Below are 26577 nucleotides of genomic sequence, written 5' to 3'. Positions count from 1 at the left end.
GAACTGTTATTATTCTATTTGAGGGCGTGCATGTTGGACCAATTGTATCCCGTGTTTTTTATCTAAGTTTTGTGAGAGTTACCCCTAGAGGGAGAGATTGTGAGGGTTACATCCTATTAGCAGCTAGCCCAAACGGTAATGAACCAAGCTTAGAACGAATCCGAGTAGTGAGAGTTTCCTGACATTTTTTTGAAAGACATTCCTGAGTTCCCTCCTCTGCAAGAGATAGAATTTAACATTGATTTGGTACCAAGAGCTGGATCAATTTCTATAACACCTTACCAGATGTCACCATTGGAGTTAGTAGAATTGAAAAAGCAGTTGGACGAGTCGTTGGAAAAGAAGTTAATTTGTCTGAGTGCATCACCGGGGAGAACACCGGTATTGCTTGTAAATAGAGCGCCGGTCTTTGTATGATCTCATATGCCCTTTGGTGTAATTGTATATTGAAAGAATTACAGAATTTCTAATTATTTTTCTCATTATGCAGGCCTACTGACAAAAAGGCATAGTGGCGGCTGAATAGGATGTCAAACCTAATTCTATTTCTTTAGACATTTGATAAAACATAATACCACACAACCACTATTTTTGTCAAATTTTAAAGTGCCACAACAACGTGTCAAAATTTTATAGTTAAACTAACGGAACAATAGGAGTTAGGAGTGTTCAAATTCAAACCGATCCAAATTAAACTGTTCATCCAATTTAATTCAAACTGAAAACCGATTAAAATCACACTAATTCGGATTTGATTGGATTCTATTTTTTGCAAACCGCTTAATTGGATCGGATTTTGGATCTACTTTTCATAACGGATCCAATCCAAATCTAAACCGCACAATGTGCTATAATATTATTATATTTATAATTATACTTATAACATGTTCAATTTGTTATACATTTTTCTATTATTCATGTATTATTATTATTTAATAAATATTTTATGTTCAAAATGTTATTTATTTATTTATTTTAACTAACCTATAATTTTATTTCTATTGTTATGTTATCGTTGGCTTTTTAAGATATTGTTAAAGACTTGTCATGTCATTGTTGATTACTTAAAATTTGATGTTGAGACTTGTTATATGTATTTAATTTTTTTAATTTACAAAACCGTAAATTCAATCCAATTCAAACCGCTTGAAATTGGATCAGATCATATTGGATTTTTTTTTTTAAAGTCATCCAATCCAAACCACACCGCAAGTAAAATTAGTGTTCGGATGGATGAATTTTTTACTCAAAACCGATCTAAACCGCACCGCGAACACCCCTTAGGAATCATCTTATATTATACTTAATGGATGAGGAATTTTCTTAAGAGTGTCCAAGTGTCAAGACTCAAGATAGAATTAGACATTAAGTGGTTTTTCCCACCATTTTGGATCCCTTTATATGGCCAGTGTTGTTCATGTCATTTGGTGATGATGTGGATGGATAAAACTAAGATTATAGATTGTTGCGTTTTTCTTTGTCAAATTGTTGATAAATTGCAAAAATCTCCTTCTCCTGTAAGATAACAGGTAGATCAAATCATATTGAATTGGCCAAAATACCGTTTACTTCGTTAAAATTCAGAAAGTAAAAGATATGTTTTTTGCCTAATGTAAAGAATTTCATGTCAGAAGACATGTTAAAGGATAAAGAAGTAATATTTAAACCACTTTATAAATATACCATCCTCTTATATTATAAAAAAATTATCTTCAGTAACTTTCTATCACACTTTTATTACACTTTTAGTATAAAAAGTAAAAAATATAAAATAAAAATATATTTAAATATAGTGTATATAACATTTCTGAAAAAGATCACACAACAATAGATCAGATGATCTTATTGGCTTAGATGGTTGTACCAAACGGAGAAGGGGAGGTAGTCAAATAGTTATTTGCAAGAGTTTTGGATTTTGATCACAAGCACAATCCAAAACTAATGATTTACAGTTTTACACAATGTTACATCAAACAATATGTCTATTCCAATTGGTTTAGATAAATACGTTTCGAACGAAAGCAGGTAAATAAAGTCGCACACTGAATTCCTTAGAGGCTACTAATTGATACAATGCCTTATCAATATACTAAATTATTGTTATATATTTTACATTTCCAGAGTTTGTACATTAATAAAATACACAAATGAGTTCTGCGATCACTGAAATCTCACAACAACACAAGAGATATCATCTGAGCTTTTCCTGTTAACTGCTGCTTCAGTAAGGTGTTTTGCTGCAGACCGAGCATCTTTTATGTCTTTGATAGCATCAACTGCTTCTTGATTTGACATTACCTAAAATCAAATCGAATAAATGTGTCATTAGTAAATTAATGTTCGTGTGTATTGAGTGTATCCACCATTAGTATATCTGCGTCTAAGATAGAGGGCAGCTCTTTATCCCTCAACTATCTGCACTTTCCACACACACATTTAGAGAGTAAAGTACCGAAACTGACCATGAAAGATTATGACATTGACAAATCTAACTATGAAAGAATTAAAACCACCTTGTACTCATAAAAAATGGATTCCGATTAACAAAATTACCCAAACCCTAAAACACTATTCAAAATTTCTAAATTACCCCTCCTAACATAATTTAATCATTTCAAACTCAAATCCTACTCCACCCCTAATCTCTAACTCTTCGTCACCACTACTGTTCAACATTCACTGGTTATGCTCTTCCCTTAATGTGCTTTCATTCACCCATTATTGAATTAGCATTGCACCGCTACTCAAGTTTTTTCACCAAAAAAGGAAGGAGAAAAAAAAGGGCTCCGTTTCTTACACAATGAAGAATCAATCTTCCTTTTCGTTTTCCCTTTGTTTGAGGGTTCATTAATTGGACTAAAAAACTGCAGCAATGCTTCTTTCCTGGAACTGGACACCTTCTTAACACATCTCAGAGCTTTTTGTTTCTCAAAATCCAACACTTGTGTATTTAATGACCTTTTACATCTGCTACAATTCTCTTACCTCAATTAAACGGTACTCTTCTTGGTTTGGAGGAAGATTAGAATTTGGGGATAAATAGAATAGGTTAAAAAGGGTATTTTGGGAATTTGAATATTTTTTAGGATTCAGCTAGCTTTGTCAACCAAAGTCCGTCTTTTATGGATGCAAGTTAATTTTAGTTCTTTTATTGCCAGATTTGCCAGCGTCATAATCTTTCATAGTCAGTTTTGGTACTTTACTCCACTTTAAATTTTTTGTTTTATCTTTTTTTTGGTGACAAATTTTTTGTTTTATCTAGTAAAATTTAAAAGTTCCCAATTTTATTTCATACAGTTAGTTTGTTCTAATAATTGCAGATGTATTAAATCGTCAAGTTTTAACATGTCAAATTAGCACTTAACCAAACAAACTGATGACAGGAACTAAATTAAACAATTTTCAAATTTTAATAGACTAACAACAAAAAAAATTAATGGTAAAAAAAGCTTTTCTTTTAATAGGAAAACAACATAAATGCAGCATAAATGTTTGATATATCTTACAAAATGGAACTATGTAATGATCAACATAAATGCGGGATCAATGAGAAAATGCACATTTAGACAAAATTCGATAGTCAATTTGCACCTCATTTTGTGTGTGCGTGTTTAAAAAGGAATTAATCGGCAGAAAAATCGTATGGTATATGTAATCTGACCTTCCATAAACCATCACTGGCTAATATGATAAACTCTGCACCATCACCTATGAGCTCCACTGTCACATATGGATCAGAGCTCAAGTGTTTCTTCAGGCTTTTGTCACCGAATGCCCTCGACACTGCCAATTGCCCATCAACCCGTGGAACATCCCCTGAATTCATCACAAAAAAAGGTTGTATCTTCTGGAACGAAATTTATCATGTTCTAAGTGAAAAACTTAAAGTCAATATCAATAAAAAATCAGACTAAATACTTAAAAATATGTGCTTACTCAGCTACAAGTTCTGAAGTTTCTTCCCTTTTTTTTGATTAACCAGAGTTGAAGTATTTTTTGTGTCAAATTTTCAAAAAAGTAATTTATTAACACTTTATGTAACTTAAATAAAAAACTGAAATATGAATTTAATTAGAGGCTACATTGTTTAGCTTTTCTGAAAAAGCTGAAAATTGATATCTTTTATTATTTTTTAAGAAAAATTTATTTTGAGAAATTCATTCAGAATGTGACAACTGAAAACTATTGTTTCTCCCCAGTAAAAAAAATTAGAGAAAAGGACAAATTAGTCCCTGACCTTTTAACCCGAGGACATTTTCGTCCCTGAGCATTGGAAAATACATTTAAATCCCTAACGTTCCTAAAAATCAGACCGATCAGTCCCTTCGTCCGTGAGCCACCGTCAGACCGGACGGAAAATGCTGACCTGGCTCCCCCTATGCTTACCTGGCTCAACGGCGTTCCAGCGTGGCACGTTAGTGGGATGGAGGATTTGAAAACAGGACACATAAGTCCTTGTCACTCAAAGTCAGCCAAACTCCACTGGCCCACAACCACCTCAAGTCGTACAAGGAACAAGTGCATCAGCTACCCAGGGGACATTGTGGTACGACGTCGTTTTGAGTGACAGGGACTTATGTGTCCTGTTTTCAAATCCTCCATCCCACTAACGTGCCACGCTGGAACGCCGTTGAGCCAGGTAAGCATAGGGGGAGCCAGGTCAGCATTTTCCGTCCGGTCTGATGGTGGCTCACGGACGAAGGGACTGATCGGTCTGATTTTTAGGAACGTCAGGGATTTAAATGTATTTTCCAATGCTCAGGGACGAAAATGTCCTCGGGTTAAAAGGTTAGGGATTAATTTGTCCTTTTCTCAAAAAATTACTTTTTGCGAGGAAAAACAACAAACGCACCCCAAATTTTTTTAACTGCAACACTTGGAACTCAGATCAAGGAAAACCTGAAGTAGTAGATTAAATTTTTAACTGTCATACCTGGGAAGTTAGAAACGAAACCACCTCTGTTCTTGATGTCCTCCCATTCTGTGTTTGGTTCATGATCCACAGATAGTTGTTTGGCCTTGCCATTCACCGATAAGACAGCCCGAGAGTCCCCAATGTTAGCCACTATTAGCTTCTGACAATTAATCAATATTGCTGTAACAGCAGTTGAACCCCCTCTGCCCAATTCACCTGATTTCTCCAAAATAGTAGAATCAGTTACACTATAGGCTCTCTTCACAGCATTAGCAGCGTCTGTCCAGAAGTCAGGCTACACGAAACAAAAAAAGGGGGATGAGTTGACCAGAAAGAGGTTATATGTTATTTTGGGTATGTAGCACTTCTGTTCAATTAAACAAAACAAAAGGAGGAAGAAAATGAAGATAGACAATGTCGAAGTCCTAGAAGCAAATTATCAATAGCTTTTTTATTATTTTGTTTTGACAAGAGTATGAATTAAATTCTCATCAGGCATAGTAATCAAATTCAATTAACTTGTGCTGGCATTGCTAAATTTTAAATTTAATTCAGGTTCCACAGATATGCAAATATGCCTGAAAATTTGAATGCAGTTTATGATTAGCAGAAAGTAGAATATGGATCAGGCAATGAGATTTACCTCATTTATGATGTTATCGAACAAATGAGACCGCAAGTAATCAGGTACACTGTGACCAGAGTGGCCATCAAATATTGCAAACAAACCCAACTCATTATTTTCGACTTGCTTAAATTGAGCAACAAGATAGTCTTCCATAGCATGATCTGATCTTCCCTTTACCAAATGGAAGCCATGAGTTATGTTCTTAGACATCTTGCTCTTTCCTTTCCCTGAATCAGGATCTGATGACCCCAACACTTTTTCCTGCAATAATAAACAAAGTAGGAGAAATCTTATGAACTCGTCTACTCCATAAACATAAACTTCCCTAAATAAAGTATAGCTACAGGCATCAAGCTTTCAAGGAATTCAAAAATAAAGAAGAAAATCTACTTGGATTTTATTACAGGAATCACATAAATGCTAAACAGATTGAGCTTCTCATTAATGACAACACAAGTGAAGTACAAACTACTACAATAAACTTACAACCAACAGAAACTAACTCCTCCTAATCACCTAGCAGAGATGCATAATTAATTCAACTAACTTACCTAACTCTCATTAACAGAATCTATCACTCGTCATACTGGAATGGATTTTCATATAAAACCTTGTTTTGCAAGGAACAACGATTGCAGTTGTAATCCATTATTATAACCTTATTTTGCTATCAGTCAAATTTTACTTCTTGGCGTTACATACTGATCATAAATTTCGTTTTAATTTGTCGTCAAAAGTGCATCATAGAGCTGGCGCATTGGATATCAATGGCAATCCAATCTTTCAAAAGGGATATAATGGACTTTTTGTCCATTTGTTCTCTGCCTCTAATGTGAACAAGCGATACAGGTCAAGAAACTGGATGTTGAACCCGTGATTCATTCACAATCCGAGGTTAGCAATGAAGGACGATGTGCATTTAATTCTGAACGTTGTTGGCCACACAAAAGGATTGATACCAGTAACTTACTAATTAATCAATCAATTTTATCACTGTCCATATATCATTGTTCATACCGGCAATGTGTTCTGTTTCAACTAGAAAGCAACTTTCGCGAAAAAAATGGAACAAAAATAGTAGTAAATAATAATAAAAAGATAAAATCAATCTCCCCTAAAACAAAAAGAAATAGCAACATATCTACTTTCCCATAGATCTGAGGTACTAGTCAATGTAGAAAGAACAGGTAAACACATAAGCATTAGACGGCAATCGCAACAGCAACAAAAGAAAAGAAAAGAAAAGAAAAAGAAAGTGTTAGGCCTAAAGAAATTAAGCAATACGTGTTAGCCAAACATAAATTTAAGCAATACCTAATAACGTAAAGTCCATAGAACATGACTGAAAAAGGATCAACATGAGAACAAAAAGAAAAAGAAGTAAAATAAAAACCTACGTAAATAAATAAATTAGTAAATCATGTTGTAAACAAAGTAAAGAAAAACAAGGGATAGGTTAATGAAGTGAGTACCTTCATCTTGTGGAGGATTTCTCTGCCAGTCATGGCTGAGTGCCTTGAGTTGAGGGTTTATATAAGGGCTATGTGGACGTGGATATGATCACGCAAAAATTAATTATTATTGTTGTTATTATTTATGTGACAGGGGAGAAGAGGTGGAAGAAAGGGAAAGAGAGAGAGAGGGGGAAGTGAACAAGGGTTAGAGAGAAGAAGGAAGAACGAAGAATAGTAGCGAGACGGGTGTGAGGGGTAAGATGATGAGGATCATTGGCGCGTTGACACGACTTTTTTGCTGCTAACTTCCCAACGCTATCATCGCTTACAACGCGATCTTTACTCAGACGCGTTCGCGCCACCAATTATCGTTGCTCTTTACTTCTCTCACGTGTCCCCACTATTGTCTACTTTTTCAGGTTTTCTGGATTTAGGAGAATCAACATTTCGGCATCAAAAGACTGTAAAGTGTAAAGACCAAAATTTTCACGATTTGATTTTGAGTAAACATCAAAATTGATTATTACAGAATTTTAAATAGGATATTTTCGTTTTGATAGATTTTTATTACCTTAAAAATGGACAGAAATGCTAAACGGTAAAGGTTTTCTTTTTTTGTTGTGATATAGATGTGTATGGGCAACTCAAGTTTTTAATAGTGCAATATTCATGTTATCAAGAGCAATTATATTAAATAAAAGTTGAAAATAAAGACTCCAAATAGGAGCATAATCTGAGATAATATACACAATAATAACAATATTTTTTTTATACATTTGTTAATATTTTTCTCTTTTTTTAGTTATTACATATATTAAATAAATATATAAATTATTTTAATTATATTGAGATAATTATATTAGTATATATTAATATTAGAGTCTTTTATTTACATTTTTATTTTATATTTATTATCTCTTCTTTATTTATTTATTTTACAACACGTTATCAGCACAAGACTCTGATCAAAAGTTAGGAAGACTTAAAAAATGGCAAGGATATATAATAAAAATATTTGTCTTGCAGTGCAAGTTCGCATACCATTCTCAAAAGCATAGTTATCAAAATCGAACCGGTAATCGACCCAGTGAAACTATTAGATTACTGGATTAGTGGTTTAACCGATCGGTTAGTGGTCGAACCGTTCGACCCGATAATAATTAAATAGATATTTAAAACTATAATACAATATTTATTGAAAAATAAAAATTAGTGTTTAATATTAAATATTATTTAAATTTAAATAAATTATATATAAATTTTATTAGCTCGTTGCTTTAATATAATATATATAATTATATAAATTATTAGTTTTTAAATTAATAGGTCTAATTTGAAAAAAATTAAAAAAAAGTTACATATAGATAGAATTAAAAATAAAAATAATTTGTTTATAAAAAATAAAAAACAATCAAAATTTTAAAAGAGAAATAAACATACATAAGTTGAATTATTTGAGTAAACATATGAGGTTAAAGTTATTCTAATAAACTAATGTAAGGTTGCAAGTTTGGAGTATTAATCATATCGTTGAGTTAAGAAATTAACTAACATAATTGATGATGACAAACATTAGATTATTGGGCTGATTACCCAATTAGTTGTTAATCTTTTTGGTTGAGTGATGCAGGCCAAAATCAATACACAACAGCAGTCCAAATTGGATGAAAATAAAAACAAGGCTGGTGGGCTACAAATAAATAGAAGCCCAAAGAAAAACAAAGCAAGGAATCAACAGGCCAAGCAAATCAAACCCGATCCAAGCCCGATTGCTTTTCTCATTCAAACCCTTCCAATTTGACTTTACCAAAAGCAACGTACACTTTTTTCTTATTCAGTCAGAACTCAGAAAGAGAAAGAGAAAGCTTAGTCCCTAAGTTGTTCACCAAAGCAGCAAGAAAGAGAAGATTAAGCAAAAGGTTGAAGTCTAATCACCCACATCAAACTGTATCAAGAAGTTAGAAGCTAAAAGGTGATTTCATTTCCTTATACATGCACCATAACTTCTTCCCTTCATCTTCAACGTTCTGCCTATCCATTCTGGGTTACATGGGAAAGATGATCTCTGCTCTTCACTGCTGTGCATCTACGGTCATAAGTGTGTCTTGGGGACCAAGTTGTTTTTCAATGGCCAAGATCTGGGTTTACCATTGAAGATATCTGTTTCTGCTGTCCTGTGGCTTTCGGTCAACAAGAGAAGGTCAGAACAAAAGTTTCTATTTTGAGGATTAATGGAAAAAAGTGAGACGGTGGGTTGGTGAAGCACAAAGCTCGAGAGTTGACCTAGGAGAGAGCAACTCAGCAACATGCAAGGAGATACAAAAGAAGTTGGTTCACCATTCAGAAGCCAAGGAGAGATAACCAGTGTTCTTGAGGTATATGTTCTAAGAAGAGCTCTCTGAAAAAGTTCATCTACTTGGACAATGCTTCCTAGTCAAAGGAGCATTCCACCAGAATGAAGAACTGAATCAGAGGCTAGCAAATCTGGTTTATCACATAACAAAAAGGCTGTTGAAGAGTCAATCTCCTTCATATTTTGCAGATTGTAATTTACTTTTCAATGTTTATCTTTCTGTAATTTATTGAGGAAAAAGGCTGAATGAGAGAGTCATTAAAAGAGCCTAAGAGAGAAAAAGACCGAGAGATACACATGAGTAAAAAGCCTAGAGTTATTTCAGATTTCTTTAGGTTAAGTCTGTGTCTTGTATCTTATACCTGTGAAGTATCCCTTTCTTAGTTGGGTGAGCACTAAGAGTGAATAGTTAGGTATTAGCATAACCATGTCAAATTAGGTTAGAACTTGAGTGTGAAAGAATTGTGTCAATCCTGTAAAATTGGTGTATGTAATACTTTAACTATAGTGAAAATTCCACCACTGTTGTGGTGGAGACTGGACGTAGGTTGCATTGCACAAAAGCAACCGAACCAGGATACATGATGGTGTCAGCTTCTCTCTTCCCTGCTCTGTTCTGTTTTCTGATATTCATGAGACAAAATGAAATTGTCTCATAAATTTTTTGCTGCTGAGTTCAAACAGATTCAGATTGCAAGTTTGTTTTAAAAGGGTTATTTCAGTAACTAAAAGAATGTCATAGATTCAACCCCCTTCTCTAAGCCTTCTACAACATTCAATTGGTATCTAGAGCCAAGGTCTCAAGAATCAAGCTTCACCGCTTGGAGCAAAGATCCAATGACGAACAACTTGGGCACAACCACAGTTGCCTATACTCTAACTGAAGGCCAGTCAAACATCAGGCCACCCTTCTTCAATGGGGAGAACTCTTCCTACTGGAAATAGAGGATGAGGATCTTCATTCAATCCATTGACTACAACATATGGAAGATTGTTGTGAGCGGTCCCAAGATTCCAACAAAAACAAGTGCTTATGGAGTGGTGACTCCAAAAGAAGAAGCTGAATGGAATGAGGATGACAAGAAGAAGATGAAGCTGAATGCTAAAGCCATCGACCTTCTTCACTGTGCTATCAGCTTTGAAGAGTACCGAAAGGTGTCTAATGCAAGACAGCCAAAGAAATCTGGGAAAAACTCCAGGTTACACACGAAGGCACTAAACAAGTCAAAGAAACGAGGATTGATATGCTGCAAAAAGAGTACAAGATGTTTAATATGAAGGATGGAGAAAGCATTGATGAAGTGTTTGAGAGATTCTCAATCATAATCAACAACCTTGATGCTATGGGTACAAACTACTCAAAACAAACCCTTCATTATAATTGCTGTGTACGTTGATGATTTAAATATCGTTGGAACCCCTAAAGATATTCTAACAATTATAAAAGCTCTAAAAGAAGAGTGAGATGAAAGATCTTGAAAAGACTAAATTTTGTCTCGGCCTGCAGATCGAGCATAGAAAAAATGAGATCTTTATTCATTAAACAGCATACACAGAAAAGATCTTGGAGAGAATTTATATGGATAAGTCACATCCATTAAGTACCCCAATGATCGTAAGGTCTTTGGATGTGGAAAATGATCAATTCTGCCCTAAAGAAGAAAATGAAGATATCCGTGGTCCTGAAGTAATATATCTCAGTGCCATGGGGCACTAATGTATCTTGCTAATGATATACAACCCGATATATCATTTGTTGTGAATTTACTAGTAAAGTATAGTTCCTCTCCAACCAGAAGATATTGGAATGGAATCAAACAAATCTTTCGATATCTTCATGGAACGATTGATATGGGATTGTTTTATCCATATGGATCCAAGTCACAACTAGTTGGCTATATGCAGATGTAGGATACTTGTCTGATCCACACAAAGGAAGATCTCAAATAGGATATATCTATTCACATATGGTGGTACAGCTCTATCATGGAGGTCCACAAAATAGACAATTGCAGCAACATCCTCGAATCATGCTGAAATACCTTTACCATGCTGAGAACCCCCGGTTCTCATTCCATACCTATATTGTTATTTTCAGATGCAGGTCGAGAGGCACCTCACTAGGTGTCTGGAGTTTCCAGTGCAAGCAGAGTTTGGCTTTTGGGATTGTTGTATTTTGTGCTTATATTTTGTACATAGACTCTCCTTTGTATATACTTTATGTTTGTCCCTCTTAGAGGTGGCGTGGAGAAACAGGATTGTCAACTTTCTCTGTTTTGGGATATTTTAGGTTGTATATGTATTTATATATGTATTCTCCGACCGGCCTTGGTTTCGTAGGTTGAGTCAAAAGCTCGATACTCTATATTTTTGGATACTCTGCTCTTTATATGTGTGTGTGTGTGTGTGTGTGTGTGTGTGTGTGTGTCTATATATATATATATATATATATATATATATATATATATATATATATATATATATATATATATATATATATATATATACTTGGTATGCGAAATTGCTACTCAGGTTGTGAATTGTTGTTCGAAATTGATTCCCTGGCAATGGCACCAAAAACGGATGCACAGGACCATGGTCCAAACATATCTTCACAACTTCGCATAACTAACCAGCAAGTGCACTGGGTCGTCCAAGTAATACCTTACGTGAGTAAGGGTCGAATCCCACGGAGATTGTCGGTATGAAGCAAGCTATGGTCATCTTGTAAATCTCAGTCAGGCGGATATAAAACAGTAATGGGTTTTCGAAAATAAATAATAGAATAGGGATAGAGGTACTTATGTCAATCATTGGTAGGAATTTCAGATAAGCGAATGGAGATGCTTTTCGTTCCTCTGAACATCTGCTTTCCTGCTATCTTCATCCAGTCAGTCTTACTCCTTTCCATGGCTGGCTTTATGTGATACATCACCACTGTCAATGGCTACTTTCGGTCATCTCTCGGGAAAATGATCCAATGCCCTGTTACGGCACGGCTAATCGTCTGGAGGCATCACCCTTGTCAATGGCTTCATCTTATCCTCTCAGTGAAAATGGTCAACGCACCCTGTCACGGCACGGCTATTCATCTGTCGGTTCTCGATCATGCTGGAATAGGATTTACTATCCTTTTGCGTCTGTCACTACGCCCAGCAATCGCGAGTTTGGAGCTCGTCACAGTCATTCAATCATTGAATCCTACTCGAAATACCACAGACAAGGTTTAGACCTTCCGGATTCTCTTGAATGCCGCCATCATTCTAGCTTACACCACAAAGATTCCGATTAAGAGATCTAAGAGATACTCATTCAGTCTAAAGTAGAACGGAAGTGGTTGTCAGGCACGCGTTCATAGGGAATGATGATTGTCACGTTCATCACATTCAGATTGAAGTACGAATGAATATCTTAGAAGCAAAACAAGATGAATTAAATAGAAGACAGTAGTACTTTGCATTAATCTTTGAGAAACAGCAGAGCTCCACACCTTAATCTATGGAGTGTAGAAACTCTACCGTTAAAAATACATAAGTGAAAGTCCAGGCATGGCCGAGAGGCCAGCCCTCAAACGTGATCTAAGATAGCATACAACTGATCAAAGATGATCAAAGGATCAAAAGATAATCCAAAGATGTCTAATATAATAGTAAAAGGTCCTATTTATAATAAACTAGCTACTAGGGTTTACAGAAGTAAGTAATTGATGCATAAATCCACTTCCGGGGCCCACTTGGTGTGTGCTTGGGCTGAGCTTGAGTGTTGCACGTGTAGAGGTCCTTCTTGGAGTTGAACGCCAGCTTTTGTGCCAGTTTGGGTGTTCAACTCTGGTTTTGGCTCCTTTTCTGGCGCTGGACGCCAGATTTGGGCAGAAAGCTGGCGTTGAACGCCAGTTTACGTCATCTATTCTTGGCCAAAGTATGGACTATTATATATTGATGGAAAGCCCTGGATGTCTACTTTCCAACGAAATTGGAAGCGCGCCATTTTGAGTTCTGTAGCTCCAGAAAATCCACTTTGAGTGCAGGGAGGTCAGAATCCAATAGCATCAGCAGTCCTTCTTCAACCTCTGAATCTGATTTCTGCTCAAGTCCCTCAATTTCAGCCAGAAAATACCTGAAATCACAGAAAAATACACAAACTCATAGTAAATTTCAGAAATGTGAATTTAACATAAAAACTAATGAAAACATCCCTAAAAGTAACTAGATCCTACTAAAAACATACTAAAAACAATGCCAAAAAGCGTATAAATTATCCGCTCATCACAACACCAAACTTAAATTGTTGCTTGTCTCCAAGCAACTGAAAATCAAATAGGATAAAAAGAAGAGAATATACTATAAATTCCAAACTATCAATGAAACATAGCTTCAATCATATGAGCGGGAGTTATAGCTTTTTGCCTCTTGAATAGTTTTGGCATCTCACTTTATCCATTGAGGTTCAGAATGATTGGCATCTATAGGAACTCAGAGTTCAGATAGTGTTATTGACTCTCCTAGTTCAGTATGATGATTCTTGAACACAACTATTTTATGAGTCTTGGTCGTGGCCCTAAGCACTTTGTTTTCCAGTATTACCACCGGATACATAAATGCCACAGACACATAATTGGGTGAACCTTTTCAGATTGTGACTCAGCTTTGCTAAAGTCCCCAATTAGAGGTGTCCAGGGTTCTTAAGCACACTCTTTTTTTGCTTTGGACCTTGACTTTAACCGCTCAGTCTTAAGTTTTCACTTGACACCTACACGCCACAAGCACATGGTTAGGGACAGCTTGGTTTAGCCGCTTAGACCAGGATTTTATTCCTTTAGGCCCTCCTATCCACTGATGCTCAAAGCCTTGGGATCCTTTTTATTTGCCCTTGCCTTTTGGTTTTAAGGGTTATTGGCTTTTTGCTCTTGCCTCTTGGTTTTAAGAGCTTTTGGCTTTTTCTGCTTGCTTTTTCTTTCTATTTTTTTTTCGCCTTTTTTTTCCTGCAAGCTTTGTTCTTTGCTGCTTTTTCTTGCTTCAAGAATTATTTTTATGATTTTTCAGATTATCAAATAACATGTCTCCTAGTCATCATTCTTTCAAGAGCCAACATATTTAACATTCTTAAACAATAACTTCAAAAGACATATGCACTGTTCAAGCATACATTCAGAAAACAAGAAGCATTGTCACCACATCAATATAATTAAACTAAGTTCAAGGATAAATTCGAAACTCATGTACTTCTTGTTCTTTTGAATTAAAACATTTTTCATTTAAGAGAGGTGATGGATTCATAGGACATTCATAACTTTAAGACAAAGTTACTAACTACTAATGATCATGTAATGAAGACACAAACATAGATAAGCACTTAACATAGAAAATGAAAAACAGAGAAAGTAAGAACAAGGAATGAATCCACCTTAGTGATGGTGGCGTTTCCTTCTTGAGGAACCAATGATGTCCTTAAGCTCTTCTATGTCTCTTCCTTGTCTTTGTTGCTCCTCCCTCATTGCTTTTTGATCTTCTCTTATTTCATGAAGCATGATGGAGTGCTCTTGATGTTCCACCCTTAGTTGTCCCATATTGGAACTCAATTCTCCTAGGGAGGTGTTGATTTGCTCCCAATAGTTTTGTGGAGGAAAGTGCATTTGAGGCATCTCCGGGATCTCATGGTGATGAGCTTCATACGCCTCTTGAGCTCCATGAATGGGCTCTCTTGCTTGCTCCATCTTTTTCTTAGTGATGGGCTTGTCCTCTTTAATTAGGATATCTTCCTCTATGTCAATCCCAGCTGAATTGCATAGGTGGCAAATGAGGTGAGGAAAGGCTAACCTTGCCATAGTGGAGGACTTGTCAGCCACCTTGTAGAGTTCTTGAGGTATAATCTCATGAACTTCCACCTCTTCTCCAATCATGATGCTATGGATCATGATGGCCCGATCTATAGTAACTTCAGACCGGTTGCTAGTGGGAATGATTGAGCATTGAATGAACTCCAACCATCCTCTAGCTACAGGCTTGAGGTCTAATCTTCTTAGTTGAACCGGCTTGCCTTTGGAGTCAATCTTCCATTGAGCTCCTTCTACACATATGTCCACAAGAACTTGGTCCAACCTTTGATTAAAGTTGACCCTTCTAGTGTAGGGGCGTTCATCTCCTTGCATCATGGGCAAGTTAAACGCCAACCTCACATTCTCCGGGCTAAAATCTAAGTATTTCCCCCGAACCATTGTAACATAGTTCTTTGGATTCGGGTTCTTACTTTGATCATGGTTCTTGGTAATCCATGCATTGGCATAGAACTCTTGAACCATTAGGATGCCGACTTGTTGGATGGGATTTGTTAGAACTTTCCAACCTCTTCTTTGAATTTCATGTTGGATCTCCGGATACTCATTTCTTTTGAGTTTAAAAGGGACCTCAGGGATCACCTTCTTCTTGGCCACAACATCATAGAAGTGGTCTTGATGGGCTTTGGAGATGAACCTTTCCATCTCCCATGACTCGGATGTGGAAGCTTTTGTCTTCCCTTTCCCCTTTCTCGAGGATTCTCCGGTCTTAGGTGCCATCAATGGTAATGGAAAAACAAAAAGCTTATGCTTTTACCACACCAAACTTAGAATTTTGCTCGCCTTCGAGCAATAAAAGAAAGAATAGATGAAGAAGAAGAAGAAATAGAGGAGAGGGAGAGTGGGAAGTGTTTCGGCCAAGAAGGGTGTAGAGGGGTGTGTTGTGTGAATTTGATGAAGAATGGAGGGCTTTATATAGGGAAGGGAGGGGGGAAAGGTTTCGGCCATATGGGTGGGTTTGGGTGGGAAATTGGTTTTGAATTTTGAAGGTAGGTGGAGTTTATGAGGTAGGTTTATGGGGAAGAGTGGATGGATGTGAGTGGTGAAGAGGTGATGGGGAAGAGAGATTGAGGTGATTGGTGAAGGGTTTTTGGGGAAGAGTGTTTATGGGGTTGTGTGAAAGAGAGTGGTGAGAAGAAGTGAGTGGAGGTAGGTGGGGATCCTGTGGGGTCCACAGATCTTGAGGTGATCATGTGGGGTCCACAGATCCTGAGATGATCTTGTGGGATCCACAGATCCTGAGATGATCCTGTGGGGTCCACAGATCCTGGGGTGTCAAGGATTTGCATCCCTGCACCAATTAGGCATGTAAAATGCCTTTGCACACAACTCTGGGCGTTCAGCGCCAGGTTGGTGCCCATTTTGGGCGTTCAACGCCCATTTGTTGCCATTTCTGGCATTGAACGCCAGAACCATGCTTGTTCTGGGCGTTCAGCGCCAGAACCATGCTCTGTTCTGGCGTTGAACGCCAGGCAGATGCTCCTCCAGGGTGTGATTTTTCTTCTGCTATTTTTGATTCCGTTTTCAATTTTTATATTTATTTTGTGACTCCTCATGATCATGAACCTATAAAGACATATAACTAAGAAAAATATAGTTAGATAAATAAAAATTGGGTTGCCTCCCAACAAGCGCTTCTTTAATGTCAATAGCTTGACAGTGGGCTCTCATGGAGCCTCACAGATGTTCAGAGCATTGTTGAGACTCTCCAACACCAAACTTAGAGTTAGGATATGGGAGTTCAACACCAAACTTAGAGCTTGACTGTGGGGGCTTTGGTTGACTCTGCTTTGAGAGAAGCTTTTCATGCTTCCTCTCCATGGTTGCAGAGGGAGATCCTTGAGTTTTAAACACAAGGGAATCCTCATTCCATTGAAGGACTAGTTCACCTCTGTCAACATCAATCACAACTCTTGCTGTGGCCAGGAAAGGTCTTCCTAGGATGATGGATTCATCCTCTTCCTTTCCAGTATCCAAGACTATGAAATCAGCAGGGATGTAAAGGCCTTCAACCTTTACTAACACGTCCTCTACTTGTCCATAAGCCTGTTTTCTTGAACTGTCTGCCATCTCTAATGAGATTTTAGCAGCTTGCACCCCATAGATTCCCAGTTTCTCTATTACAGAGAGGGGCATGAGGTTTATTCCTGAACCAAGGTCACACAGAGCCTTAAAGATCATGGTGCCTATGGTACAGGGTATTATGAACTTTCCAGGATCCTGTCTCTTCTGAGGCAATGTCAGTTGATCCAGATCACTTAGTTCATTGATGAACAAGGGAGGTTCAACTTCCCAAGTATCAATGCCAAATAATTTGGCTTTCAGCTTCATGATTGCACCAAGAAACTTGGCAGTTTGCTCTTTAGTAACATCCTCATTCTCTTCAGAAGAAGAATACTCATCAGAGCTCATGAAGGGCATAAGGAGGTTCAATGGAATCTCTATGGTCTCTAGATGAGCCTCAGAGTCCTTTGGTTCCTCAGAGGGAAGCTCCTTATTGATCACTGGACGTCCCAGGGGGTCTTCCTCCTTGGGATTCACGTCCTCCTCTCTTTCTTTGGGTTTGGCCATGGTGCTTATGTCAATGGCCATGCACTCTCCTTTTGGATTCTCTTCTGTATTGCTTGGGAGAGTACTAGGAGGGATTTCAGTGATCCTTTTACTCAGCTGGTCCACTTGTGCTTCCAGATTTCTAATGGAAGATCTTGTTTCATTCATGAAACTTACAGTGGCCTTAGATAGATCAGAGACTAAGTTTGTTAAATTAGAAGTATTTTGCTCAGAGTTCTCTGTCTGTTGCTGAGTGGATGATGGAAAAGGTTTATTATTGTTAAACCTGTTTCTTCCACCATTATTAAAGCCTTGTTGAGGCTTTTGATCCTTCCATGAGAAATTTGGATAATTTCTCCATGATGAGTTATAGGTGTTTCCATAAGGTTTACCTAAGTAATTCACCTCTGCTATTGCAGGGTTCTTAGGATCATAAGCTTCTTCTTCATAAGAAGCCTCTTGAGTACTGTTGGATGCAGCTTGCATTCCATTCAGACTCTGAGAAATCATATTGACTTGCTGAGTCAATATTTTATTCTGAGCCAATATGGCATTCAGAGTATCAACTTCAAGAACTCCCTTCTTCATAGGCGTCCCATTACTCACAGGATTCCTTTCAGAAGTGTACATGAACTGGTTATTAGCAACCATGTCAATGAGTTCTTGAGCTTCTGCAGGCGTTTTCTTTAGGTGAATGGATCCACCTGCAGAAGTGTCCAGTGACATCTTTGATAGCTCAGATAAACCATCATAGAATATATCCAGGATGGTCCATTCTGAAAGCATGTCAGAAGGACACTTTTTGGTCAACTGTTTGTATCTTTCCCAAGCTTCATAGAGGGATTCACCTTCTTTCTGTTTGAAAGTTTGAACATCCACTCTAAGCTTGCTCAGCTTTTGAGGAGGAAAGAATTTGGCTAAGAAAGCTGTGACCAGCTTATCCCAAGAGTCCAACCATATTCTAGCTCTGTCTCTTACAGCAAAAGGAAAAAGCATGAGCCTGTAGACTTCAGGATCTACTCCATTAGTCTTAACAGTATCACATATCTGCAAGAATTCAGTTAAGAACTGAAAAGGATCTTCAGATGGAAGTCCATAAAACTTACAGTTCTGCTGCATTAGAGAAACTAATTGAGGTTTCAGCTCAAAGTTGTTTGCTCCAATGGCAGAAATGGAGATGCTTCTTCCATGTAAATTGGAATTAGGTGCAGTAAAGTCACCTAGCATCCTCCTTGAATTATTATTATTTTCGGCTGCCATCTCCTCTTCCTGTTCGAAAATTTCTGAAAGGTTATCTCTGGATTGTTGTAATTTAGCTTCTCTTAATTTTCTCTTCAGAGTCCTTTCAGGTTCTGGATCTGCTTCAACAAGAATGTTCTTATCCTTGCTCCTGCTCATATGACAAAGAAGAGGGCACAGAAAAATAATAATAATAGAGATCCTTTATACCACAGTATAGGGATCCCTTTGTGAGTGGGAGAAAAGAGGGAGACAAAGAATGTAATGTAATGGAAGAAACACAACTGTGAGGAGGGTATAGATGTGAGATGAGATGTTAGTAGATGAATAAATAAATAGAATAAGATGGGAGAGGGAGAATTTTCGAAAATAATTTTTGACAAAGGGTTAGTGATTTTCGAAAATAGTTTTTGAAAAAGGTTAGTAATTTTCGAAAAATTTTGAAATCAAAAATAAAAATAATTAGTTAATAAAAAAAGAAATTTTTGAAAAAGAGGGAAGATATTTTCGAAAATTAGAGAGAGAGAGTTAGTTAGGTAGTTTTGAAAAAGTTAAGAAACAAACAAAAAGTTAGTTAGTTAGTTGAAACAAATTTTGAAAAGATAAGAAGTTAGGAAGTTGGAAAAGATATTTTGAAATTAGATTTTTGAAAAAGATAAGATGAGAAGATATTTGTGAAAAGATATGATAGAAATTAGTTTTTGAAAAAGATTTGATTTTTAAAATCACTATTAATGACTTGATTCATAAGAAATCACAAGGTATGATTCTAGAACTCAAAGTTTGAATCTTTCTTAACAAGTAAGTAACAAACTTGAAATTTTTTTGAATCAAAACATTAATTGTTATTGTTATTTTCGAAAATTTGATATAAAATTAAGAAAAAGATTTTTGAAAAATATTTTTGGAATTTTCGAAAATACTTAAGAATTTTGAAAAAGATTTGATTTTTGAAAAAGATTTTGAAAAAGATAAGATTTTCAAATTGAAAATTTGATTTAACTCATGAGAAACAATTTGATTTTAAAAATTTTTGAAAAAGTCAACTCAAATTTTCGAATTTGATGAGAGAAAAAGGAAAAGAGATATTTTTTATTTTTGAATTTTTTATGATGAGAGAGAAAAACATGAAAATTATGCAATGCATGAGAATTTGAGATCAAAACATGTGATGCATGCAAGAATGCTATGAATGTCAATATGAACATCAAGAACATATTTTTGAAAAATTTTTAATGCAAAGAAAACATGCAAGACACCAAACTTAGGATTCTTTAATTCTTAGACACTAAGAATTCAAGAATGCATATGAAAAACAAGAAAAGACACAAAACATGCAAATGCAAAGATCAAACAAGAAGACTTACCAAGAACAACTTGAAGATCATGAAGAACACTATGAATACATGGAAATTTTCGAAAAAATGCAAGATGCATATGCAAGTGACACCAAACTTATGATATGACTCAAGACTCAAACAAGAAACACAAAAAATATTTTTGATTTTGATGATTTTCTAATTTTTTTTTTGTATTTTTTTCCGAAAATTATTATGAAAAAGAAAAATAAGGATTCCAAAATTTTTAATATGAATTCCAGGAATCTTGCATTCTTAGTCTAAAGCTTCAGTCCAGGAATTAGACATGGCTCACTAGCCAGCCAAGCTTTCAATGAAAGCTCCGGTCCAAAACACTAGACATGGCCAATGGCCAGCCAAGCTTCAGCATGTAAATCAGACATGACATGCCTGACATACCCTACAGTCGTATAACAGCTGATGGTTGGAAGCCTCAGTCCAAACGAATTTAGACATGGCTTTACAGCCAGCTAGGCTTCACATGCTTCATGAAACACTATAATTCATTCTTACAAATTTTGAATAAAAATATATTTTTTTTGAAAAAATTTTTATTATTTTTTTTTCGAAAACAGATGAGAAATTTTTTTTTTTTTTGAAATATTTTTGAAAAGAAAACGAAAAGAAAGTTACCTAATCTGAGTAACAAGATGAACCGTCAGTTGTCCAAACTTGAACAATCCCCGGCAACGGCGCCAAAAACTTGGTATGCGAAATTGCTACTCAGGTTGTGAATTGTTGTTCGAAATTGATTCCCTGGCAATGGCACCAAAAATGGATGCACAGGACCATGGTCCAAACATATCTTCACAACTTCGCATAACTAACCAGCAAGTGCACTGGGTCGTCCAAGTAATACCTTACGTGAGTAAGGGTCGAATCCCACGGAGATTGTCGGTATGAAGCAAGCTATGGTCATCTTGTAAATCTCAGTCAGGCGGATATAAAACAGTAATGGGTTTTCGAAAATAAATAATAGAATAGGGATAGAGGTACTTATGTAAATCATTGGTAGGAATTTCAGATAAGCGAATGGAGATGCTTTTCGTTCCTCTGAACCTCTGCTTTCCTGCTATCTTCATCCAGTCAGTCTTACTCCTTTCCATGGCTGGCTTTATGTGATACATCACCACTGTCAATGGCTACTTTCGGTCATCTCTCGGGAAAATGATCCAATGCCCTATCACGGCACGGCTAATCGTCTGGAGGCATCACCCTTGTCAATGGCTTCATCTTATCCTCTCAGTGAAAATGGTCAACGCACCCTGTCACGGCACGGCTATTTATCTGTCGGTTCTCGATCATGCTGGAATAGGATTTACTATCCTTTTGCGTCTGTCACTACGCCCAGCAATCGCGAGTTTGGAGCTCGTCACAGTCATTCAATCATTGAATCCTACTCGGAATACCACAGACAAGGTTTAGACCTTCCGGATTCTCTTGAATGCCGCCATCATTCTAGCTTACACCACGAAGATTCCGATTAAGAGATCTAAGAGATACTCATTCAGTCTAAAGTAGAACGGAAGTGGTTGTCAGGCACGCGTTCATAGGGAATGATGATGATTGTCACGTTCATCACATTCAGATTGAAGTACGAATGAATATCTTAGAAGCGAAACAAGATGAATTGAATAGAAGACAGTAGTACTTTGCATTAATCTTTGAGGAACAGCAGAGCTCCACACCTTAATCTATGGAGTGTAGAAACTCTACCGTTAAAAATACATAAGTGAAAGTCCAAGCATGGCCGAGAGGCCAGCCCTCAAACGTGATCTAAGATAGCATACAACTGATCAAAGATGATCAAAGGATCAAAAGATAATCCAAAGATGTCTAATATAATAGTAAAAGGTCCTATTTATAATAAACTAGCTACTAGGGTTTACAGAAGTAAGTAATTGATGCATAAATCCACTTCCGGAGCCCACTTGGTGTGTGCTTGGGCTGATCTTGAGTGTTGCACGTGTAGAGGTCCTTCTTGGAGTTGAACGCCAGCTTTTGTGCCAGTTTGGACGTTCAACTCTGGTTTTGGCTCCTTTTCTAGCGCTGGACGCCAGGTTTGGGCAGAAAGCTGGCGTTGAACGCCAGTTTACGTCGTTTGTTCTTGGCCAAAGTATGGACTATTATATATTTCTGGAAAGCCCTGGATATCTACTTTCCAACGCAATTGGAAGCGTGCCATTTCGAGTTCTGTAGCTCCAGAAAATCCACTTTGAGTGCAGGGAGGTCAGAATCCAACAGCATCAGCAGTCCTTCTTCAACCTCTGAATCGGATTTCTGCTCAAGTCCCTCAATTTCAGCCAGAAAATACCTGAAATCACAGAAAAATACACAAACTCATAGTAAAGTCCAGAAATGTGAATTTAACATAAAAACTAATGAAAACACCCCTAAAAGTAACTAGATCCTACTAAAAACATACTAAAAACAATGCCAAAAAGCGTATAAATTATCCGCTCATCAATACTCTATCTTCCTGTTCAAGTTTTCGTTAAAACGCGAGCGATGCGCTTTTCTTTTTGCGGCTTTTTGCTTAAACTTTCCTTCAAGGCTCCTCGATTATGATTTTCTTTCAACTATTATTATGTATATATTTTATTTTAGAGGTCATAATACCTTACCTCCTCTGTTTTACGACTTAAGAGTAAATCTCTGTGTGGCAGGGTGTTACATTATATGATATAAGAGCAGTTTGTTCCTATAAAACCTGAGGGACGGACTGACTATGCTTCTGGACATACTTTGGGTGTCTGAACATGCTAATTAGGATATCTAACTAATATATGTGGCATAATTATTCATGAGCATGCATTTAAAACTTCGAACAACTTTTAGAGGAACTACAAATCCCACCGAGGCCAACAACTGGTTTCAGGCGATGGAGCAAGCTTTATAAGCACAACAGGTGCCTGAAGATCAATGTGTTGAGTTTGTGACTTATCAATTAATGGGTGAAGCTCAATATTGGTGGCAAGGAACGCGACGTCTTTGATGAACGGACTTTTGTGTGGCTTAGAATTCACAATTGAAATCTCGTTGTAAAGTATAGCTTCTAAACCAACAATAATCCTTTCATACAAAAATTTGTTTGTCACAAGTAACAAACCCCTAAATTCTATAAACCGAAGTATTTAAACCTCGGGTCGTTCTCCCTAGGAATTACAATGAAGTATCTTGTTATTGGTTAGGGGTTGTATTTTGGGGTTTTGGGATAAGAGACATGAAATGTAAATGACAATGAAAATAAACTAACAACTAAAAAGCACTTGGCAAGGTTGTGAGAATTAGAAGTCCTATCCTAGTTATCCTCCTCGATTGTGACCACAATTGTCCATTGCTACCACTTAGTTAACCTCTAATAATGGAGGAAAGTCAAGTGGATGAATCAACTTGATTCCACAAGTCCTAGCCAACTCCCAAGGGAAAGACTAGCTTTAGTGGTATCTAAATCAATTAGCAACTTCTAATTATCAATCAACAAAGACATTAGATAACTCAAGCGTCACTAATTACTCTACCATAGCCAAGAGGAACAAAATCTATACTAAAATCCAACCAAGCATTTCATCAAACACTTGGAAGGCATAAAAGAAAAGCAAAGTAAATTGATAACAAAAATAGAATCTAACAACAATTATGGCAATGAATTAACAACAACAATCAAAAGGAACACAATTATTATAAATTACCTCTAATTGAATTGAAAGAAAATAGAAGGAGCAAAAGTAGATCTACAACAAAACATAAGAACAACATAAAGGAAATTACAACAAAAGAATAGAAGAAGAATGAATGTAACAACAAGGAATTGAAAGGTAGAAGGAGATGAAAGCATGAATTAAAATCTAGATCTAAGGTTATTGAACTAAACCTAATCCTAATTCTAGAGAGAAGTGAGAGCTTCTCTCTCTAGAAACTAACTCTCACTACTAAACTAAGCTAAAACTAAACTAATGATAACTAACATCTAAAGTATGAAAAGTCTCTCCATTCCCCCTTCAATCCTTGACTTAAATAGCATCAGAAATGAGTTGGATTGGGCCCACAAGGCTTCAGAATTCGCTGGCCACGTTTTGCTTTAAGTGAACCAGGTGGCAGCAACGGCGCGTGCGCGTACTATGCGCGTACGCGTCATCATGAGTGGTTCAACCATAGCAAATCTTATATCGTTTCGAAGCCCCGGATGTTAGCTTTCCAACCCAACTGGAACCGCATCATTTGGACCTCTGTAGCTCAAGTTATGGCTGATTAAGTGCGAAGAGGTCGGCTTGACAGCTTTCCGGTTCTTCCATTTCTTCATGAGTTCTCCAACTTTTCATGCTTTCTTTCTTCATTCCCTTGATCCAATCTTTGCCTCCTAAATCTTAAATCACTTAACAAACATATCAAGGCATCTAATAGAATCAAGGTGAATTAAATTTAGCTATTTTGAGTCCTAAAAAGCATATTTTCACATTCAAGCACAATTAAAGGAGAATATACAAAACCATGCTATTTCTTGAATAAATATGGGTAAAAGGTGATAAAATCCCCAAAAATCAATACAAAACAAACCGTCAAATTGGGGTTTGTCAGTCTTCTGCAGCTAGACAATGCTGTAATACCCTGGGAAGCATTCCAAACTGAACTCTACAAAATGTACTTTCCCAATTCGGTCCGGACGGCTAAAGAGATTGAATTGTTGCAATTGAAGTAGGGTCAAATGTTTGTAGCCGAATATACAAACAAGCTTGAGAAATTATGTCGATTCTTCAGGATTTGTCAAGGAGCTCCGAAATATTTTGAGGAGTGGAAATGTATTAAATACAAAGGAGGACCAATGGAGATAAGAACTTTCTCAGAACTGGTGATTAAAAGCAGAGTTGTCGAGGATTGTGTGCGAAAAGCAACACTAGAGAAGGGAAGTCATAGAGTACCTTTCCAGCGAAATCAAGGAAGAAACTTTGTACCTAGATGTTGGACTTTCAAGCGAGGAGGTTATGTCCTCCAACAACCAAAGAACCAGAACAACTTTCGGAGGTTCAATACCAGTAACAATCAGGGAAGAAGATTTGGGAAGCATCCTCAAAATGAGTTGACTTGCAAGAGGTGCAGGAGCTACCATCTAGGAACTCCATGTACGGCCGGACTAGGTTTATGCTATTTATATGGTGAAGCTGCGCATATGTCTTGGAATTGTCCGAAAAAGAAAAAGCATGATACCGGGAGAGTTTAGCAGCAAGGACGCGCATTCACTATGTCGGTTGATGGCGTTGAGAGATCTAACACACTGATAAGAGGTAATTGTGAAATTGGTAGTAAAACCTTAATTACTTTGTTTGATACTGTTGCGTCACACTCATTCATATCATTTGAGAAAGCTAGCGAGTTAGGGTTGAAAATAACTATGTTGGCTTATGACTTAGAAGTGCATACTTCTGCCTCTGAAACTGTTGGGACTAGATTAGGCTGTCAACAAGTTCCATTTCGCATTAAACATCAAACCTTTGTTCACGACTTGATTTGTCTGCTGATGACTGGCCTCAATCTCATTTTAGGATTAGATTGGTTATCAAAGAATCATATTCTGCTCGATTGTTCTGAACGATCATTACAATTTATGTCGGAAGGGCCAGAAGGACTAGTAGTGGCGAAGGGATACTATCTAAATTCTGTGGTGGTGAGTTGTAGTGGAAGTGAGTGTCATGGTTTTATGCTTTTAGCTGCAAGTGTGTTAGGCGATGAACAGAGTTTGAGTCAGATTTTGGTTGTAAATGAATTTCCAGAAGTGTTTCCTGAAGACATTCCTAAAGTTTTTCCTTTGCGAGAAATCAAGTTTGCGATTGAGTTAGTGCCTGGGGTAGGACCAATCTCGATTGTGCCTTAGTGCCTGGGGTAGGACCAATCCCGATTGTGCCCTATCGAATGTCACCATTAGAGCTGGCTAAAATTAAGGCTTAGCTAGAGGAATTGATGAGCAAAAACTTTATCCGACCAAGAATTTTTCCGCGGGGAGCGTCGATATTACTAGTGAAGAAAAAGGATGGAAGTATGCGTCTATTCATAGACTACTGGCAATTAAACAAAGTCACAGGGAAGAACAAATACCCGATGCCAAGAATTGATGATCTGATGGACCAATTGCAGGGAGCTAGAGTCTTTTCTAAGATTGACTTGAGGTTTGGATACCACTAGATAAGGGTAAGAGACGAAGATATTCCAAAGACTGCTTTCAAAACCCGCTACGGACACTATGAATACACGG

At 36.9% G+C, this 26577-nt stretch overlaps 2 protein-coding genes and 1 non-coding gene across 3 annotated transcripts; 2 read left to right on the top strand and 1 right to left on the bottom strand.

Moving 5' to 3' along the window:
- Positions 1 to 1882: 1882 nt before the first annotated feature.
- On the bottom strand, positions 1883 to 7643 carry LOC112737986 (probable protein phosphatase 2C 39). Its single transcript, XM_025788187.3, has 5 exons — positions 7016 to 7643; positions 5559 to 5804; positions 4934 to 5210; positions 3662 to 3816; positions 1883 to 2298 (listed from the first exon to the last, which is right to left on the bottom strand). Exons 1-5 carry the CDS (start codon positions 7046 to 7048, stop codon positions 2161 to 2163), a joined length of 849 nt encoding a protein of 282 aa, XP_025643972.1. The 5' UTR covers positions 7049 to 7643; the 3' UTR covers positions 1883 to 2160.
- Positions 7644 to 18513: 10870 nt separating this feature from the next.
- LOC112738512 (small nucleolar RNA R71) lies at positions 18514 to 18621 on the top strand. Its single transcript, XR_003169469.1, has one exon. It is a non-coding gene; the product is annotated as a small nucleolar RNA R71 (small nucleolar RNA).
- Positions 18622 to 25569: 6948 nt separating this feature from the next.
- LOC112733396 (uncharacterized) lies at positions 25570 to 26199 on the top strand. Its single transcript, XM_025782339.1, has one exon. The coding sequence runs from the start codon at positions 25570 to 25572 to the stop codon at positions 26197 to 26199; it is 630 nt and encodes a 209-aa protein (XP_025638124.1).
- The last annotated feature ends 378 nt before the right edge of the window (positions 26200 to 26577 follow it).

This window comes from Arachis hypogaea, chromosome 13, assembly GCF_003086295.3.
Source record: "Arachis hypogaea cultivar Tifrunner chromosome 13, arahy.Tifrunner.gnm2.J5K5, whole genome shotgun sequence".
NCBI classification, from domain to species: Eukaryota; Viridiplantae; Streptophyta; class Magnoliopsida; order Fabales; family Fabaceae; genus Arachis; species Arachis hypogaea.
The sequence above is the reverse complement of the archived record's forward strand: the minus strand, read 5'-3'. Positions and strand labels throughout refer to the sequence as shown.

Excerpts from the sequence above, each read along its gene's own strand:
- LOC112737986 (XM_025788187.3), bottom strand. The coding sequence starts at position 7,048 with ATGACTGGCAGAGAAATCCTCCACAAGATGAAG. Across the intron at positions 5,211-5,558 it reads TCGATAACATCATAAATGAG|CCTGACTTCTGGACAGACGC; the intron begins GTAAATCTCATT and ends TGTTTCGTGTAG. Across the intron at positions 2,299-3,661 it reads CCAGTGATGGTTTATGGAAG|GTAATGTCAAATCAAGAAGC; the intron begins GTCAGATTACAT and ends ATTTGATTTTAG.
- LOC112733396 (XM_025782339.1), top strand. The coding sequence starts at position 25,570 with ATGTCGGTTGATGGCGTTGAGAGATCTAACACACTGATAAGAGGTAAT.